General features: G+C 37.2%; 1 protein-coding gene across 5 annotated transcripts in view; it reads left to right on the forward strand.

Moving 5' to 3' along the window:
* The window catches only part of NFATC1 (nuclear factor of activated T cells 1), a 138174-nt gene that overhangs the window by 47914 nt on the left and 71681 nt on the right, over positions 1 to 18579 (forward strand). Inside the window, exon 1 of one of the 5 annotated variants that reach the window (XM_058175267.1) lies at positions 9125 to 9247. The exons of the other annotated variants lie outside the window; for them this stretch is intronic. Within the exon in view, the coding sequence (XP_058031250.1) occupies positions 9140 to 9247 (108 nt within the window). The 5' untranslated portion in view covers positions 9125 to 9139. Of the gene's footprint in view, positions 1 to 9124; positions 9248 to 18579 lie in introns of those variants that run through there. 5 annotated transcript variants of the gene reach the window in all.

An 18579-nucleotide genomic window follows, 5' to 3' on the forward strand; every position in this document is an offset into this window, starting at 1 on the left:
ATTGCCCAAACCCAAAATTATTTTCCTTAAAATTGGTGTAAGAGAGGCCCCCGAGTATTCTTCCCATGAAAATGATACATGTCATAGTTTTACAGATGATAATTTGTTATTTCCCCATTATGCCACTATTACTAAATCATTTATTAACAAAAATATATGTGGATGAAAACTGCTGCTCTTATGGCGCATTCATAAGTAAGCCCCACAAGTAGAATTATTTATGCCAGGGGTGTCAAACTCAAGGCCCGCAGGTCGAATCTGGCTCATGGGGTGCTTAGATCTGGCCCTCAAGGCTTCCCTGGAAACAGCGAAGGACTGGCCCGCGGTGCCTCTGCCAGCAAAAACAGAGCTCAGGAGCGCTACGTGTAAACCTCCCAGGCTCCATTTTCTCTGGCAGAGTGCTGCAGGATGTTGAGCTGGTCATACCCACTCCCTCCTCCAAAGTCAAATACAACCCTGATGTGGCCCTCTATGAAATCGAGTTTGACACCCCTGATCTGTGCTAATAAAGTATCATCACCACTTAAGTACATTAAAGTAGTATTTAAAAGGTTGACATTTCAGATTATGTAAGTTTATTTTATTTTACTATATTTGTGTTTCCAAATTGGTTTTTGACTCCTGGCGAATGCCTATACTAGCCCCTGCAGTTTGCTTTTTCAGAAGGGGCTTGACATTACCTTCTTCCTAGGGCTGAAAGACACTGACTGGCCCAAGATGTCCCAGCTGGCTTTTGATCGGTAGCAGTAAAAATATACACATTTTCTTTTCTTAAGCCAGCTTCTGAAAACCTTTTTCTTTGTGCAGTATTGGAATGAGGTACTTTACTGCACTATTTACTTAAGCTTTTCTGAATGGAATGGTCATACTTAAAAGGCAGTATACTTGGTTTTTAATTTCCTCATTGTTTTCATTGTTTCCTATTTTATTTGATTGTAAGTATCAAAGATATGGCCACCCAATTCACAGGGATGCACTCACTGCACTTTTAGCTGTTGCCAAATCTGATCAATGAAAGGAAGAGGAGGAGCAAGACAGATTTCACATAGTTTTGTGAATATTTCCCTTGATAACTGGCAATGTCTGAAATGCAGAAGACAGGAAGAGCTGTAATAGGGAAGAAAGAAAAAAGGAACTTTTTACTATCCTGTGGTATCTTAGATATAACCTCACTCTTAAAAGTGTGAAGCGTTGGGGAATTCTTTTTCTTTCTTTGTGAAATGAAAAATTATGGGCTTTAGTTATGAGCACAAGTCATAATACCTCTGCATAGCCTGGAAAAGCAGTGGCCTTAAGGGGCCACAAAATTGCAATTGGTTGTTCTTGTCCTAGTTTGACCTTGTAGCCATTTGTTCATCATCTCTGTGGGATAGCTCTTCATCCTTAAACATGCATAGCTGTGCATGTTGAGCGATACCCACATGTTTCTTGAATTGTGCTGATTCTTATTTGCAACTGGGGAAAAAGGAAGAATTCAGGTAACTGCTGATAGATTTTGCAATGGTAGAGCAATATAAAATAAATCCACCATAATTCCTTTGCTATTGCTTTAATTTTTAAAAATACCTTGACTGGAATTATTAGCTGTGCTCTCAGAGATCTTCACTTTCTTCACAATGTTCCTTCATTGTTACTCATATAATTAGTCCTGCAAGATTTGGATGGCAGTTGTATGTATAATTCCAGGTTACTTAGGTTATTAGTGTAATGGCCCTGAATTTGAACTTCAGTAATAAACAGTGTTGTGCTCCAAAACTTCTTACAGGAGCATTTCTTGGAAGAAGCATCCTATGTTCTCTTGAACATTAGAGAAAATAGATTTTCAGAGATTATATAAATTGTCATACTTGTGCACATCATCAAAAAAATATGACTTCTAATTATTTTTGAGCAAATTTAACATGAACATTTTATTGCTGATGAAGATTAATTTAGTAAAAGTTCTTTTGTTATTTATTTGTAAGGTACCATGTACATTTATTTATTTATATCCTGTCTTTATTATTTTTTATAAATAACCCAATCTGGTGAACATACACAATACTCCTTCCTCCTTGTACTTTCCCCACAACAGCCCTCTGAGGTAAGTTGGGCTGAGAGAGAGCTTTTATGCCTAAGAAAGGGTGAGAACTGATGGTCTCCCAGTTTCTAGCCTGGAATTTTAACCACTAGGCCAAACTGGCTACTATATTGATAGCAATAGCAATTACACTTATATACTGTAGCACTCCATTGTGCTTTACAGCACTCTGAGCAGTTTACAATGTCAGCATATTGTCCCCAGAAATCTTGAGTCATCATTTTACCAACCTCTGAAGGATGAAAGACTGAGAACCTTGAGAGTCAGTCAGATCAAACTACTAGTAGTGGGAAGAGTTCGTCTGCAATAATGCATTCTAACCATTATGCTAATCAACATGAGGAGTTACCAAAATAATTTTTTTCTTAATATTGCTAATTACTTTTTCAGCATTATAACATAGTAAATTTAGGCATGTTTCAGAAACTATTAATTGTGCTGAGTCCAGTGAGATTTACAATTTTTATGTCATCTAATCGACTACTTAAAAGTATCCCTCTTTAACATCTATAGCATTTACCTTTTGTTGTTGTTGTTAGTTGCGAAGTCATGTCCGACCCATCGCGACCCCATGGACAACATTCCTCCAGGCCTTCCTGTCCTCTACCATCCTCTGGAGTCCATTTAAACTCATGCCTACTGCTTCAGTGACTCCATCCAGCCACCTCGTTCTCTGTCGTCCCGTTCTTCTTTTGCCCTCAATCTTTCCCAGCATTAGGCTCTTCTCCAGTGAGTCCTTCTTTCTCATTAGGTTACCAAAGTATTTACCTTTAAAGAAACTTAATTAGGAGTGCAGGCTTAGAGTAGTTGTGAATCAGCTTACTTATGCTGGGCATATCTGAGATACTTGTTATCAAATAAATGGTACTTGCATAAAAATTGGTCCTAGGACATTAAAAAATAATTCTATCTGTACTTTAAATACTTTAAATCCATGGCAGACCATTTACTGTCATTATTTATAATTTATATTTTCCATTAGTTATGAGACTAGCAGGTTTTTAAGTCCATAACTATGTCGATATACCATCAATAATAACAATGCATTTTTCCATTTTAGTTCATTGTTCTCTATACATCCATAAAGTGAGAATAGAACATGAGATAGAGAATAGAATATGAAAAGTTGAACTTTCACTAAGGATATTGGTTCATCATTTCTCTTTCCTTGAAACAGAGATTGAGATCTTGCTGGTAAGAAAAGAGATAAAAAACATTATAACATCTACTATACAAATAAATATAAATCAAACTTCCTGCATATTGATAGTGCAATGAAACACACTGTGCATTCTTCACTTGCTTAAGAAATAAGTGAGCAAGAGTTTTGCATTTAAAGAAAAGAATGTAATAATAACTGATCATACAGTACCTTCTGCACTAATTGACACATGGGGAAACTACTAGAGGCCTTCACATATTTTATAGATTTTTAGACAATATTGTTCTAAAATTGTATCTAGTGGAGACTTCCCCAAGCTAGAATTCTCTAATTAAGTTGGACTTTCTCTACAAGGAATATCTTCAAGACTACCCTAACCAAATGTTATGTTTATGAATAAATGATCTATCCAGTTTGTTTATCATGGGGTGCTAAGATTGCCCCAATAAGATAAGAAAAGGGGAAAAATATTTATATTTATTAATCAAATTTATTTGACTACCTATCTTATGAAAAGTGATTCTGAGTTATATACTCAGTAAATATTTAACTTCAGAGATATAAATAGCACCCTTCCTTACTGTCTTTTGCAAAGTAGTAGAATCTGAACTTTCTGCAGGACTAAAAATATGAAGAAGTAATAGAAAGTGCTGTTACAATTCTGAAACTTTGCAGGTTATGGTATATTTTACTATGTGGTTATATCAGATTCCTAAACTGGTAGGAGTCCTTGGAAGAGCTATAGTAGAGATTAACTAAAAAAAATTAAAAAATTATTTAGCCATCACAATCATCATAAATGCTCTACAATAAATGCTTTCTTAATGATCATAACAACAGTAGGATATTATAGGTAGGAATATTTCTAATCTTGTTAGCAAACAGCTTTGCAGGATGTTTATTTTGATACATACCTTGAACATTTGCCAGAGTTCCAGATAATTAGAAACTAGGCTGATAAAAATGCTAGCAGGGTTTATTTCTCCTTACTGTGATTTTTGTAAGAGGATTTGTTAATGACAAACTTATATCTTTCTAAAGCCAATGCTATGATAGTAGTTAGCATAGGTTTCCCTCCCCCCAAAGATCTCTGTCACAGCTGTTCAGATTTTTTTTTTACAACTGGTCCACTTTAAAACTGTATAAGACTTATTTCTCTTTCATATTTCAGCTATTGCACTGATGAAATGCAGTGGGAACATTTCTTCTGTCCCCACCCCTTCCTACCCACAATTTCTTTCATTCCCTAAATCTACTTTAAAAAGTCTTTCAGACCTTTGCAACATATTTTTAGGGTCTGCAAGAGGAAACAAGTGAGAAAGAGGGATTGCCAGTTCTACTGTTAAAATAATTTTTGTAGATGGAAATACATTGCTGGACATGATTTTGATTCCATGTCACATGTTGGGCCAACATTACATGACTAATTCTGCTAGAAAGAGAAACTGCAGACAGGATTTTTGTTCAGGGGCTGGGCCACAATCTGAGATTCTTTAAAATATTATGCTGGCTTTACAAAATACAATCATTTCCACATGGAGTTTGCCACAATTAACTACACAATCATTGAAGTTGCTGCAGTGGCATGTGGTAGAGTAGCATATTATCCCAGGACAAACTGGAGTAAACAGAGAGAATAGAGATTATAAATAAACCCACTAAATCACTCAACCTAGATCATAGGTATACAACCTGATATCTCCCACTAGTTGATCCACAGTGGCGCAGTGGTTAGAGTACAGTACTGCAGGCTACTTCTGCTGCCTGTCGGCTGCCTGCAATTTGGCAGTTCAAATCTCACCAGGCTCCAGGTTGACCCATCCTTCTGAGGTGGGTAAAATGAGGACCAAGATTGTTGAGGGAAATATGCTGACTTTGTAAACCACTTAGAGAGGGCTGTAAAGCCCTGTAAAGTGGTATATACCGTATTTTTGGAGTATAAGATGCACCACAGTATAAGACGCACCTTAGTTTTTGGAGAGGAAAATAGGGGGAAAAATTCTGCCTACCAGGTATTCATCTGGCTAGAGTCCTTAGCCTGGTCAGCTTCAGCCCATTAGTTCGCTGGTTTTGAGCGCGCACGTGCCTGGTTGGGATTTAAAAACAGCTTCTAAAGCACAGCTGATCGTCTAAGGGAACAACAATGAGAAAAGCAGGCAAAGCGCAAAAGATCACTGGTGCCTCGTTAGGACTGAAAAAAAACTTCAAAAGCACAGCTGATTGTCAGAGGGAGCTCTAGTGAAGCTCGGAAGGGGTAAGAGAAGGCAGCAGCTGTTCCGGGTAGCCATTATGGGCACAGCTCATTGTGTTTTAAGCCTCCAAACGCATCACATTTTTGGGTGGCAATCAGAGTCAATGTGCTTTGGCGATCCCCGCAGCCTTGAAGGGTTCTCAAATGGAGTGTTTGGAGGCTGAAAACGCGACGTGCGGAGCCCAAAAACACAAACTATTGTTGTTGGCAATCTCTGCAGGCATGATGAGGTCGCGCAGAGGCTGAAGGGTGGGGGCCAGCAGGTGGGCGGGGCAGGGAATATAAGACACACCCAAATTTTCAGTCTCTTTTGGGGGGGGAAGTGTGTCTTATACTCCGACAAATATGGTGAGTCTAAGTGCTATTGCTATTCCTATAGTTATGGAGGCCTTTTTTGGAGTAGGGTGAAGTACCTTTGAGCAGTGCTGACTCCTGGAAACTGCATAGACTGGTCTCTGCCATTCTTTTGGTAAGATGAAGTATTTTGCCATAACCTCCTTCCTGTAGCTGAGAGACAATGACTGGCCCATAGTTATGCAACTGCTTTCATGCTTAAGGTGGGACTAGAATTCACAATCTCCTGGCTTCTACTCTGGTGCGTCACCAGAGCAAACAGGCTTTCTGTTAACTCCCAAATCCCTGACCATTGCTAACTGGCTTTACATAAGTTAGTCCTAAATAGGAGAGGGGCTCTAGGTTACTGATTCTTGATTCAAGCAATACTGGGATGGGCAGTGGTCTGATTTCATTGAAACCAGTAACTCTCATTAGCTTTGGCAAGACCTCACCGAATATGCACAGATGTTTAATATACTGTGCAACAATTTATTCTTACTTTCAAGAAAGAAACACCATAAGCAAAAATAGCTTAGAAATACAAAATATACATTTATTTTACTCTTTAGTTAAAGCTTCTGGGAAGTATGCATCTGATAAAATAAGCCACAGCTTTCAAAAACTTATGTCTGTTAATAAAATGTGTTATGTAGGAAAAGGGCCATCAAACTTCTGATTTTTACTAAAAAAGACTAATATGGCTCTCTTCTGTAGGAAATATGCAAAGAAGCTAAAAATAAATAATAAAATTTACATTTTATTTTTTTATTTTTATTTTTTTATTTTATGATACAATTACATGGAATCAATGAAGGATTGATTCCATGTAATTGAAGGATGAAGTGTGAGGGCTGCTGCACCAAGATAGCAAATGTATTAATAAATAAATAGTATAACAAATGTTTTATTTAGCTCAAGTCATAAGCATAGTCTTTTTTTCTCCTCTTCTGGTCTTTCTTTTTATTTGAAAATTGTGAGCTCTGCAAAACATAAATTGGCAGTAAAATGAATAACTTTCAAAAAAAAAATTATGGCTATCTGAAGCCATCTGATAAAGCTGATTTAATACAAAGTAGGAAGCAGTTTTTGTTGGTTTGGTTCCAGCTAAGTTTGCAAAACAAATTTTGGCGATTAGGATCTGTGGCTAATATGGTTGCTGTGGAAATCATTCCAGTCTTTCAGCCATTGTGTTGTTTTTCTTCTTCATGTTGCTTGACTGGTTTGTTTAAAAAAAATTGCATATAGGATTGATCCTGATAATGGAATATCAATTTCGTTTGGTTTTTTTCAGGCAAAATGTTCTAAAGTTGAATCATAATTTTGAAACTTTGTTTTAAAGGCTTTCCCTAAACAATCTTCTGGACTTCAGTATATCATCTTTTGTTTGGAACAGCTTTATAAAACTGCTATCACTTTTTTAGATCTATATACTTTTCAGAAACTCAGAGTGAGTTTCATGCTACAGATGGCAGATCGTGACACAGCAAGTATTCAGACAGTACAGGAAAGATGCCACCCATAGCCATCTACTTATTGGCATTGGGAAGCTATGTTTTCCATAAACCACTATTATGAATCCAATATTTATTTGCAAGCATATGTCTCCCATATGGTAATTGCAGTCTGCAGAATGCAATTGGCAAGCATATCTATGCCATTATTAGCCTTAAATGCTATTTTTCATTTAGTGTTTCTTAAATAAATTGTAATATATTTAGGATGTATTGTCCCTTATCTCATCTTCCTGTGGTTCAATTCAGTCTTTCTGGTTTCTTGGTCATACTAATTGGGAATTCTGAGCAGTATACTCCTAATCTATCGCAAAGATATCTGGGAAGACGGATTTGCTAAGGATATTGGCAACACTCAACTTGGAATAATCAGTGGCAATACTCCTGGTTGGAACGCTTATATTACTCTCTTTGGGGATTATCTAAATAATCTTGTAACATCACTTCAAACTTTGTAATTCTGCTATAGAATATGAAAACTGCTTAAGAGGTCAGATTTTAGAGTGAATGGAACGGCTGTTTCTTTTACTCCCAATTAGTTGGGAATAATATAAACAAGGGTTCTGAGCTCATGTAGACACAGGAAAGAGAAATGAGCTGTTTTGGCCTGAATAATATTTTTGGATGCTAGATGTTTTTAGAAATTTGAAAGGAAAAGAAAGTGGTGACATTGAGGTATGCTTTTTCTGTTTATAAACCTGTAGTTCAATAAATAAATGTATTAAAAAAAGCCAGTGACTTTAATCCTGCAATGCCAGATGTTTAATGGAAGCTGCATTTGGTTTAGATTAGTTTATTTGGATATTTTATTTCATTTTTTCACATGCCTCACCGTCATGATTTGAAAACACAATAAAATCAAGAGACTGACCTGTTTAAAACCTACATTAGGTTTTAATGTACAGTGGTAGCAGAAGACTCCAAAACTGCATCCTAATATAGTGATTCAAAAATGTTTCTTCAAAGATTTTACTGCATCATATTTTTGTCTTTTTCTAGAAGTTTCCAACGAGTTTATTGTTAGTTATTCTAATATAACCAAAAGAATGACTGATGATGCTGTGACTTGATTCCCTGTACTCTTTGCTTTCCAGGAAATTGTGATATCTATTTTAAGGAAAAATTGAGCAGATTTCATTATTATTTGTATGTATGTATGTATGTATGTATGTATGTATGTATGTATGTATATAATGTATATATATAATATATATAATAATAGTCCCACCATAAAACAATTACTTAGTTTTCAATCAGTGGGATAATTAAGATGGTATTGATTTTTATTCCCCAACTTTTACATAGAAATAAACATTCTTTTCAGAAATATAAAGGCTAATTTATATATCAGATGAGATTCTTAAATATATAAAAAATATAACTCAAATCCTTAAAATTACATTATTAAAGAAGTGTGTTATCAAATTCCAGTAACTTCAGCATTTTGCACTTCTGATTCACAATGTGGTTCGTCTGATGTTTCCTTCTCCACTCATTTTCTGAAACTGAAACTTTACCTTCATTAAAAAATATGGTTATGATGTGGTATTTCCCAGTACTTACTTTTATCCAAATATTTACAGAAATGAAACTTTTAAATATAGCTTCTAATGTTATCTACTCAAAGGACTGCCTCATTTAAAATAAGCTAAGCTTCCTTTTCACAGGAAGGCCTTTGAATGTGTTAATGAAGTTATAAAACTTTGTCTTAATAATAATCAATCAACATACTGTTTTATGATCAACCGCCCTTGTCTAATTTTCATTACGTCAGGACGCTTCTTGCCTTCTCTCCCCCTATGCAGACCCTTGATGATTTCAAAATACACCTGCTGTATCTTCACCATTTTTACAAAGTCTTGCCAGATGATGTACAGTGGCTGCGAACTGTAGAACACCCATATCCTGTAAGCTTGATTTTGTACAGGGATGTGGATAAACTTTTCAGTTCTCTCAAACAGCCAAGCCAGATCATTAAGCATTGGGGACAATAAAAGAAACTGGATGCAGCTTGCTACCATATGAGAAATAGAGGATCTAAAAAGAGACACCTGACACCTGCTCAGCCCTTCTAATTTTCACATCTCCTCTTACAAAGAAAAAACAAACCATGATGTTGGCTGTTGATTTTTGTGGTCACTCTAGTTCACATTTCCCCCCAGTTGATTATTAGGAGTTTCAAACTGATCTGCCCTTATCCTCCTGTGACCCAGGGACACAGTGCTTATATGTGAATTGCTAATTGGTGATTACATAATTATCTTGAAAATTTTGCCCATCTGGGTGCAACCTGCAGAAGAACTGCTACTTCTAGGAAGAGTTGCCAAAGAGTCTTCTAATAATTTTAAGATCAACCTATATTTTATAGCATAAACTTTCAGAGATTAATTTCTTCAAGAAGTCAGTTCATTATTTTCTTCTCACATCTTCCCTATGCATGAAACAAAAAAAGGGCAATATAGGCACCTCACACTGACTTTGATAATGGAATCAAAGAACCATTGACTTGGTGTATCTTCGGAACTGTGTTCAAAAAAACCACCTTTACATATGCTTGTGTTTTATCCTAAATCAAGATAACTATCTTCCATTCAGCTTTTTAGATGGGTGATGCTCAAGACCTTAGCTCATCCACTGTGGAAGTGTTTCCTCCTAAAAATTGCATAAATAATACAAATCAAAAATTATTTATTTATTTATTTATTTATTAGATTTTTATACTGCCCTTCTCCCGAAGGACTCAGGGCGGTGTACAGCCAAGTAAAAACAACAAGCACGTAGACAAATTAAAAAGCATATTAAAAATCTGATTATAAAATGGCCAATTAAAATTAAAACTAGAGTAAAACAATCCTAAAACCCCACTTAAAATTTCATCAAGCTAGCCCCGCACGGTGAAATAAGAAAGTCTTGAGCTCGTGTTCGGGGAGTTGATGCAACCCCGGAGGCAACTCATTCCATCGGGCTGGAGCCCCCACAGAGAAGGCCCTCCACCTGGGGGCCACCAGTCGGCATTGTTTGACTGACGGCACCCTGAGGAGGACCTCCCTATGGGAGCGCACAGGCCAATGGGAGGCTATAGGTGGCAGTAGGCAGTCCCGTAAGTAACCCGGTCCTGTGCCATGGAGCACTTTAAAGGTGATGACCAGCACCTTGAATTGCACCCAGAAGACCACCGGCAACCAGTGCAGGCTGCGCAGGAGCGGTGTTATATGGGAGCATCGCGGTGCCCCTTCTATTACCCGCGCAGCCGCATTCTGGATCAGTTGGAGCCTCCTGGTGCTCTTCAAGGGGAGCCCCATGTAGAGAGCATTGCAGTAGTCCAGGCGGGAAGTGACAAGGGCATGAGTGTGAAGGGAATCCCGGTCAAGAAAGGGACGAATCAGGCGAACCTGATAAAAAGATCCCCTGGCGACGGCCGTCATATGTTCTTCTAAGGACAGCCAGTTGTCCAGGAGAACACCTAAGTTACGAACCCTCCCCCGGGAGGCCAATGACTTGCCCCCAACAGTCAGCGATGGTGTAAGCTGGCTGTACCGGGATGCCGGCATCCACAGCCACTCTGTCTTGGATGGGTTGAGCTGAAGCTTGTTCTTCCCCATCCCCAAAATGGAACCATAACATCGTTAAGGATAGAAGATCAGTTCCTTATAACATCAATAAGCACTTTTTAATGCATAACTAGTTTCTCTTTTCTGGAGACTTAATTAGATAGCCTCCAGAAAAGGAAAAATCATGAGAGATAACCACACACAATTCAGCTTTGAAACGCATTAACGTAAGGGATCACTGATTTGGAGAAAATGAAAAGTGGATTAGGCAGTAAACTATGAATTTGCCTTGAGTGTCAGAGAAACTTCTCATTGCCAATTGCTGGAGAAGCTGAGCAGAAAGCTAGTGTTTAATTGTGGGTTTCCCGAAGACGTGTGGTTGGGCTCTGAGCAGAAGAATGCTAGAGTAGGCAACCTTGTGGTCTAACCCAGCAGAGCCTTTCGTGTGCTCCTATATTAGTAGCTGTTTAAGTAGAGACAAGAGCTGTATACAATTAAGAGAAAGTTTCTGTGTGCAGTCTGATGAAATCAGCACACAATACAGTTGTAATTTTCAGCAACTCAAAATATGGATGTGATCTTAGGGATCTTAAGTTGATGTAAAATTTACATCAATTAAAATTCTGAAATCAGATGGGATAGGGCTTAAATGAAAAGAAAAGTAATATTTATGGAGACTCGTTATTACTTAGGTTAAAGAAATTTGTTGTTTTTTTAAAAAAACAAATGTCTTCTTTAGTGAGTATATAGGGGCTTTGCCAACTCCCATCCAAATTACAAATCATGAAAAAAATAAAAATTACTTGAGCCCAATTCTCAGTCCATGTTCTAGCATGTTTAAGAAGCCCAATTCCACATTACCTGGTCATGAAAAGTAGTGTAATACAGCAGCTGCAAAGACCATTTTATTCTGGAAGGTTGCCCAAATACCTCTTAAGCCAGTCATTGAATGCAAAACATCTCTATTACTCGAGATTAATGGTTCTTTATGGGCACACTGGCATTAAGATGACTAATATTGTCATACAGGTATGAACAACCTTTGCCTGGAGGCATATCATCATATGCATACATTTTTATTTATTGTGCTGTTTGGATGCAAAGCACACGTGTTTGAAAACATTGCAATGTTGAATATAAAACATCGCAATTTTTATTTTAAATAGCTTAGTTTGTGCTGCTGTTAGCCTTCATTTCCTAATAATCCTATTTCTGAACATTGCCCTAAAAATAGCACTTCCTTAAGTACCCTTTCATTTCAAGATAATTCATCAATTGGTTCTTGAACCTAATTTCAAGATTTATATATGTGGTTGTTCCTTCAGGCATATGATCTGGGCTTAGCAGATAAACTGTAATATTAAGTTTTTTTCATTTGGCAGAGGCTAAGCGTTTCATATTTTCCTTTATATTATGGGTGGAAGGCAGTTGGAGAAGAGATTTTGATTCAGAGGATATTCATTACCTCCCAGAAATGCCTCTGAACTTTTCAGATATGGACATAAAGGCCACAAATGTCTATCTAGACTCCATGGAAGTGATTGAGATTTGTGCTGATTATGCAGCTCCTGTTCATTTCAAGAGTACTCACGCTCAGTGTCAAACTTCATTTGAGACTTAGCAAGCTATATAAAGTCATGATTATTCTGATATGTTAGAAGTTTTCTTCAAATCCCAATTCAGCAGGTATGGTTTACAGATTTATTCTTAATTAATGGTTTTGTTTTGTTTGTGTGCTAGTAACTGTAAAGAATTTACTACATCCAGGGGCTAAGTCCTCAGTTTCCCAGATGGCAGACTAAGGAAAAGAGTTTTGTGATTTATCAATGACACATATTTACTGTCTAGACAGAAATAGCTTCCAGCTTTTCTCAGCTGCTTCAATAATGCCACTAGAGGCTTCTCCCCAGCTATGGTTCAGTCAAATTGAATAAGCTTCTGTATTGTTATTACCGAGTCCACTGTGTGCACTTTGTTTACAAAGTAAATGATATGATAACCCTGGATCAATTTAAGTGAATTTGTAAAATGTGCTGTGTTAATTTAAAATAGTGCTTTGTTAGAATCATTTGGAGTATGAGTCATAGTTATTATTATAGTGTTATCTATGTGCACGACACTTTAAAAAGTATAAGGGCAGATCTCTCTCTCTCCCCTACATATACACAATACATATACATATACACATATACACAGCAGGAATAACAGAACAAGAAGGTAGAGTAAAGACTGTTGAATAGAGGAAGTCTTATATGCAATCATTTCACTTACATGATTTTACTTATAGGCTAAATAAGCCTGCTTTAAGGATGTAGTTGAAAAGCTTAAGTGACATCTCACATATATTTTGGGAAATGTTTCAGGCAAATTCTGACTGTTTCTGCTTTTTTGTCTGATAAAGCAACTAGTTCAAACAGCAGATTTGTGAGACACAAAGAAGATTCTTAATTCTTTAATTTGTTTTGAGGGTATTTTCATCACCTCTAAGTTTTCTCCCTCTGAGTTAGTGCTGGGCTTTCTCTGAGGACACTTATTGAAGTTCTGTCTAAGATGGCTTAGGACTTTTTTAATTATTTTACCACAAAAAGAATAGAAGTTATAAAGCCAGGTAGAGGATATACAACATGTTTGTGATATATTTAGCTCTTTTACTAAAATGGTCAAATAGATTATCAATGTTAAGAAAGGGATCATTAGCTGCCTTATCAGTAGCAATAACCATTGGAGCTTCCTATGTTTCTTTAGATTTATGTATTCCATTTTTAAAAAAGTTTTATGCTTTTCATTAGGTTGCCTTATTACCATTCAGTAATGTGTAGAATGCTCACTTTTCTTGAAGAAGTTCAAATTAGGATCAATCAAATTTGGTTGTTGCTGTCACTAGTAATATTTGTTAGCTATATGATAAGCTATATGTTATAAAATACCATAAGAACATTTAGAGAGTCAACTGTGATTCTTCAGGTTTTGTTCTAATGTCGCAGAATATTCTCTGTCAGCAGCATTTAGTCACAGAAAGACTGATAGTGGTACCTTAGTCTTGGGACCATGTTAGAAAAAGAAAAGGATAAAAATAGAATACGTGACACATGCTTCCCGTACTGCCAGCCAGGAACAGTATTCACTCTTCCAGAGCATGTGTGGAAAATATGTGTGTGTGTGTATGTGCATATATAGTTCCCTTTCCTACTGAACACAAAAACAACAGATACACAAACATAAAAGCAATCCTATAAAACAGTAGAGAAAATTACAATATTCACTATTGGGAAAATATTTTTCCTAGTAGTTTAGAAAAGAAAAGTTCCTAAATGATTTCCTAATGTATTCCTCACAACATAGAATGCTAATTTCACCTTTCCAGTTACATAATGGTCTTCTGTATTTATTATAACTGGTCCATTTTGAAGTTTTATTAGCTTAACGGGAGAGGGGAGGGACAATTATTTCTGTAAAGTGTGATAGGAAATAATTTGAGAAATGTAACAAGTTGGAAATCTTTCTTGGAGGTCTTTGTAAGCAAAACCTATCGGAAAACGATGGATTCCTACTTTAAAAACATGATACCACTAGATCTATTCTAGTAATGGAAATGGGAATGTAGTGTAAAATTAAGCACCTCATTATGTCCTTTTAAAATATTAATTCCTATATCATGTTTTATTTAATACATAATATGGTAGTAGCTGTGTAATATAATATAGAAAATATGCAGTCAATGGAGCTGAAAAAAAAGGAAGGAAGGAGAGAGAGAGAAAGAAACAAAGAGAAAGAGAGAAACGAAGAAACGAAGGAAGGAATCTCTCATATTGGCCATGTTGAGTGCAAATAATGGGAGTTTAGATTCGGCAAATTTGGGGGGGAAAGGGTTGGGAAAAACGGATCTATATGCTTTTCCCAGGCTAGTGCCAAATGTAAACGCATTTTGAGATCGGTGTTTGATATATTTGTAGTGAGAACAAGTTTTTATATTGTGACACACAAGTAGGTGGTTTTGACAACAGTTTAATTCTTTTTCTAAGCCTACTTCTGGGCCTGATGTAAGTGGCTAACTAAGCACATAATATATTTATCAGCAAACATCTGGCTTGAATAAGTAGCCTAAAGAATTGCAAGATCTGTTTTCAAATTAAAAACAAAGGGAAGGAGAAGATATGTAGCGATAAATGTCAGAGAAATACAAACTCTTGTACTGATCATAGGCTTCTTAGTCAAGAACTGTAGAGCTGAAAAACTAACAGGCCAATTTTCTGCTTTGCTACACAAAGGGAGCACCAGACGTTTGGAGCATGTGCTAGCACTTGCTGTATATGAGCAAGAGTCCTGCTCATCACTTGGACTCAGAACTGGAATAAGAACAGCCATGGATGTATTGTACTAGTGCTCAGAGGAAAAGATTTACTGTCTATGTCCATGATGGTGAACCTATGGCACGCATGCCACAAGTGGCACGCAGAGCCATATCTGTGGGCACGCAAGCGTTGCCCTAGCTCAGCTCCAGCGTGCATGTGCACACTGGCCAGCTGATTTTCGGGCCTTCCGGGCCCACCAGAAGTTGGGAAATGGGCTGTTTCTGGCCTCTGAAGAGCTGTGGGGGTGGGGGTGGGGAAGGCTGTGAAGAAAGCTTCTGGAGCCCGAGGAGAGCAATAAATGGGCCTACTGGGCCCACTGCTCCATGTGTGGGGGGGCATGGGGGAAATTGAATTATGGGTGTGGGCACACGCCCATGTGAATCCCCCACGTTCCCCTCACTTATGGCACGCAACGGCAAAAAGGCTAGCCATCACTGGTCTATGTCATAGAAACCTTTTTAACCTTTGTAGGTAATATTTCAGGCAGAACTACAAGTTTTAAAATCAAGTCTATCATAGATGGTCTATGCCAAGGGTGTCAAACTCTGTTTCATTGAGGGCCGCATCAGGGTTGTATTTGATCTCAGGGGGACAGGGTGGATGTGGCCACCTCAATGTCACTTGTGTGATCAGATGCCACTTTTCCTAGTAGTTTGTTTTGCTAGCTCTCTGCCAGTGAAAATGGAGCTCGTGAGGGCCGTGTGCGGCCCTCCCAGGCTCTGTTTTTAGCTGCGATGGCCTCTTGCAGCCCTTTGCCAGCGAAATTGGAGCTCTGTTTTTTCCCTCACAAGCTCTCTTTTCTCTGGCCAAGGCACTGTGGGCCGGTCCTTTGCTGTTTCCAGGGGCGGGCTGTGGGCTGGATCTAAACACCCTGTGGGCCGGATGTAGCGCATAGGCCTTGAGTTTGACACCCCTGGTCTATGCCATAGTTCTAAAATGGTAACTAAATATGTCTACTTATATCTGTCTATTTTCCAGTCTTCTGCCATCACTACCCTGTGTGATGAAGGTAGAATGCCTACCCTTAGCAAGCGATATAATAACAAGTAATGATATTTTTTAATTAATTTTGAATCATCTGATGTTCCTCCAAATGAAGTTCAATACAGATGGGTAAGAAGAGGTGATTTTTGTCAAAGATGCACTTTTTAAAATTTGTTAAGAGTTTGTGTCTCCCATGCTATATCATTATATATCTTTATTGGAAACCGAGCCTCACATTGTAGAAGTACGATATTGCTCATAACTCACTAAGGTATCCTACAAATCATAAGAAATGTATCAGTATTTACATATAGTAAAATGATACATTTTCCTCTCTTGTGGCACTTGAATTCTTGAATTTTGCTGAGAACAGGTAGAAAAGGAGTCCCACTCATCCTGGCTATATATCAAGTTGAAATAGATGTGAACCATTGAACTTGTCTGTTATTGAAGCTTTAGCTCAATGAGGTTTTTTTAAATTAATGCAGCATTATGATTGGCTACAAGCCATATTACTAAGTAGTTCATAAGAATTCATTTAAATAATACTGTTTTCCATTTTCCCACTGTATATTAATACCTGTTTTTATATTATGCAGGCAGTTCAGCAGATGATACACAAATAATTTTAAGACAGACAATGTAACAAGTCTAGTTATTAAAATGTGCACATGTATTTAAAACACACCTTTTCCCGTGCTAATGTAAATAAGCTCTAAAGGAAAATGCCATCCCAAGCTGCACACCAGTTTAAGGCTTTCTGTATATACCTAATAAGCTTTGAATTGACTCCATGTAGTGATTTCTGTATTTAGACAATGTTATATCCTACTAGTATAGTGGTAGACAACTTTATACCTGTGAACTTCAACTCCCAGAATTCCTGAGCCAGCATAGCTCAGGATTTGAAGTCCATAGGTCATAGTTGAAGTCCACAGGCCGTAAAGTTGCCATAGTTGCCTACCCTGTACTAGTATACAAGCCTTGTCATTGGCCAAGCTAGAGCCAATTGGAGTTGTAGTGGAAGTTGCAGTCAATTGATTGGCTCTGTAACACATCTTAGATTAATGAAGCTTTGCCCATGTCCCCAACTCCGCATTATTTGTAAAGTGAATTGGCCCCCTTTCCCATCCTGTTATGGCAGCTCTTTCAATCATTGCAAATAAAGATTTGCCAATATTCCGAAGGTTTTTTGGTTACTGCTTTGTAGACAAGAGAAGAAAACAACCTACAGTCTCCTTCCATATTCCCATGTTTCCTAACATTTTGTGGAGTTGAAACCACCTAGTGCAATGCAATGGTTATTTAGAGAATGTAACAATAGAATGATGTGTTGGTTCAGGAATCTCCACACCACACCCTTATCTATCCCGCAACCTCCCTAATTAGAAGAACACTCCATGCAACAGTGTTTGGACACTGATACAAAAGATTTTTAAATTACCCCCTTTTTAAAGAAAGATAACATTTATTTGCTATATTTCTATACCTGTGACTTGGATAATTATGCAGCAAATAAGCTTATTGAAGTTGTACAGTTAATACTTTGGTTGTACCTTTAACTAGAAAAAGTCACCTTATCTGTCCTTATATTTGTGGGTTACTGCAAGAGATTAGAATTTACAATTTATACAGACGTAAATTTTGCATGAACATAAAATACTTGGGTTAATATTTTTTTTTGAAAAATAACCCAATTTGTTGACTGTATAGTTCCAATATCAGTAGACTCAAAAGTTGAAACTTCCATTAAGTCTCTAGGAGATCATTGTTATTAAAAAGAATATTACTTCAATATACATATATTTTAAGAGGGATTCCACGCTTAATACCCATTATATACTTTATACAGAGATGTTAATAAGAAGGTCTCTCTACCAAATTAAAGCCCCTCAACTTGGCAAATTGAGATCACATTATGATTATAATGGGCTTTTAGTTTAGTATCTATATCCTTTTGAATAGGACCTTCTATGAATATTCTCCTGTTTAGGGAGGGAAGTCTAAATGTTGTTGCACTTCTGAAATTATAGAAACTTTTAAAATCCAGGTATACTAAACAGGGATCTTTGTTTCCAGTCTTGAAAGCTGCCAAACAGATTTGGTAATGAATAGATTAGCAATTACATTTTGATCTGGAATCAATGAGAAATTGATGCTGTGGGATATCTCGTATTTGAAATTAGCAGGGAAAGATGTATTCTTGGAAGCTTGATGCAAACAAGAAAACAAGAGTTTGAAGCACTTGATTTCTGTTGGTTCCTTTAAAGATCTTGAGAGATTGAGTTTTGAACGTGACTCTCTATAATGATAACTTGGCAACATATACAACTGAAACATGTTGTGGCCTGA

This window comes from Ahaetulla prasina, chromosome 3 (genome assembly GCF_028640845.1).
Source record: "Ahaetulla prasina isolate Xishuangbanna chromosome 3, ASM2864084v1, whole genome shotgun sequence".
In the NCBI taxonomy this organism is placed as follows: Eukaryota; Metazoa; Chordata; class Lepidosauria; order Squamata; family Colubridae; genus Ahaetulla; species Ahaetulla prasina.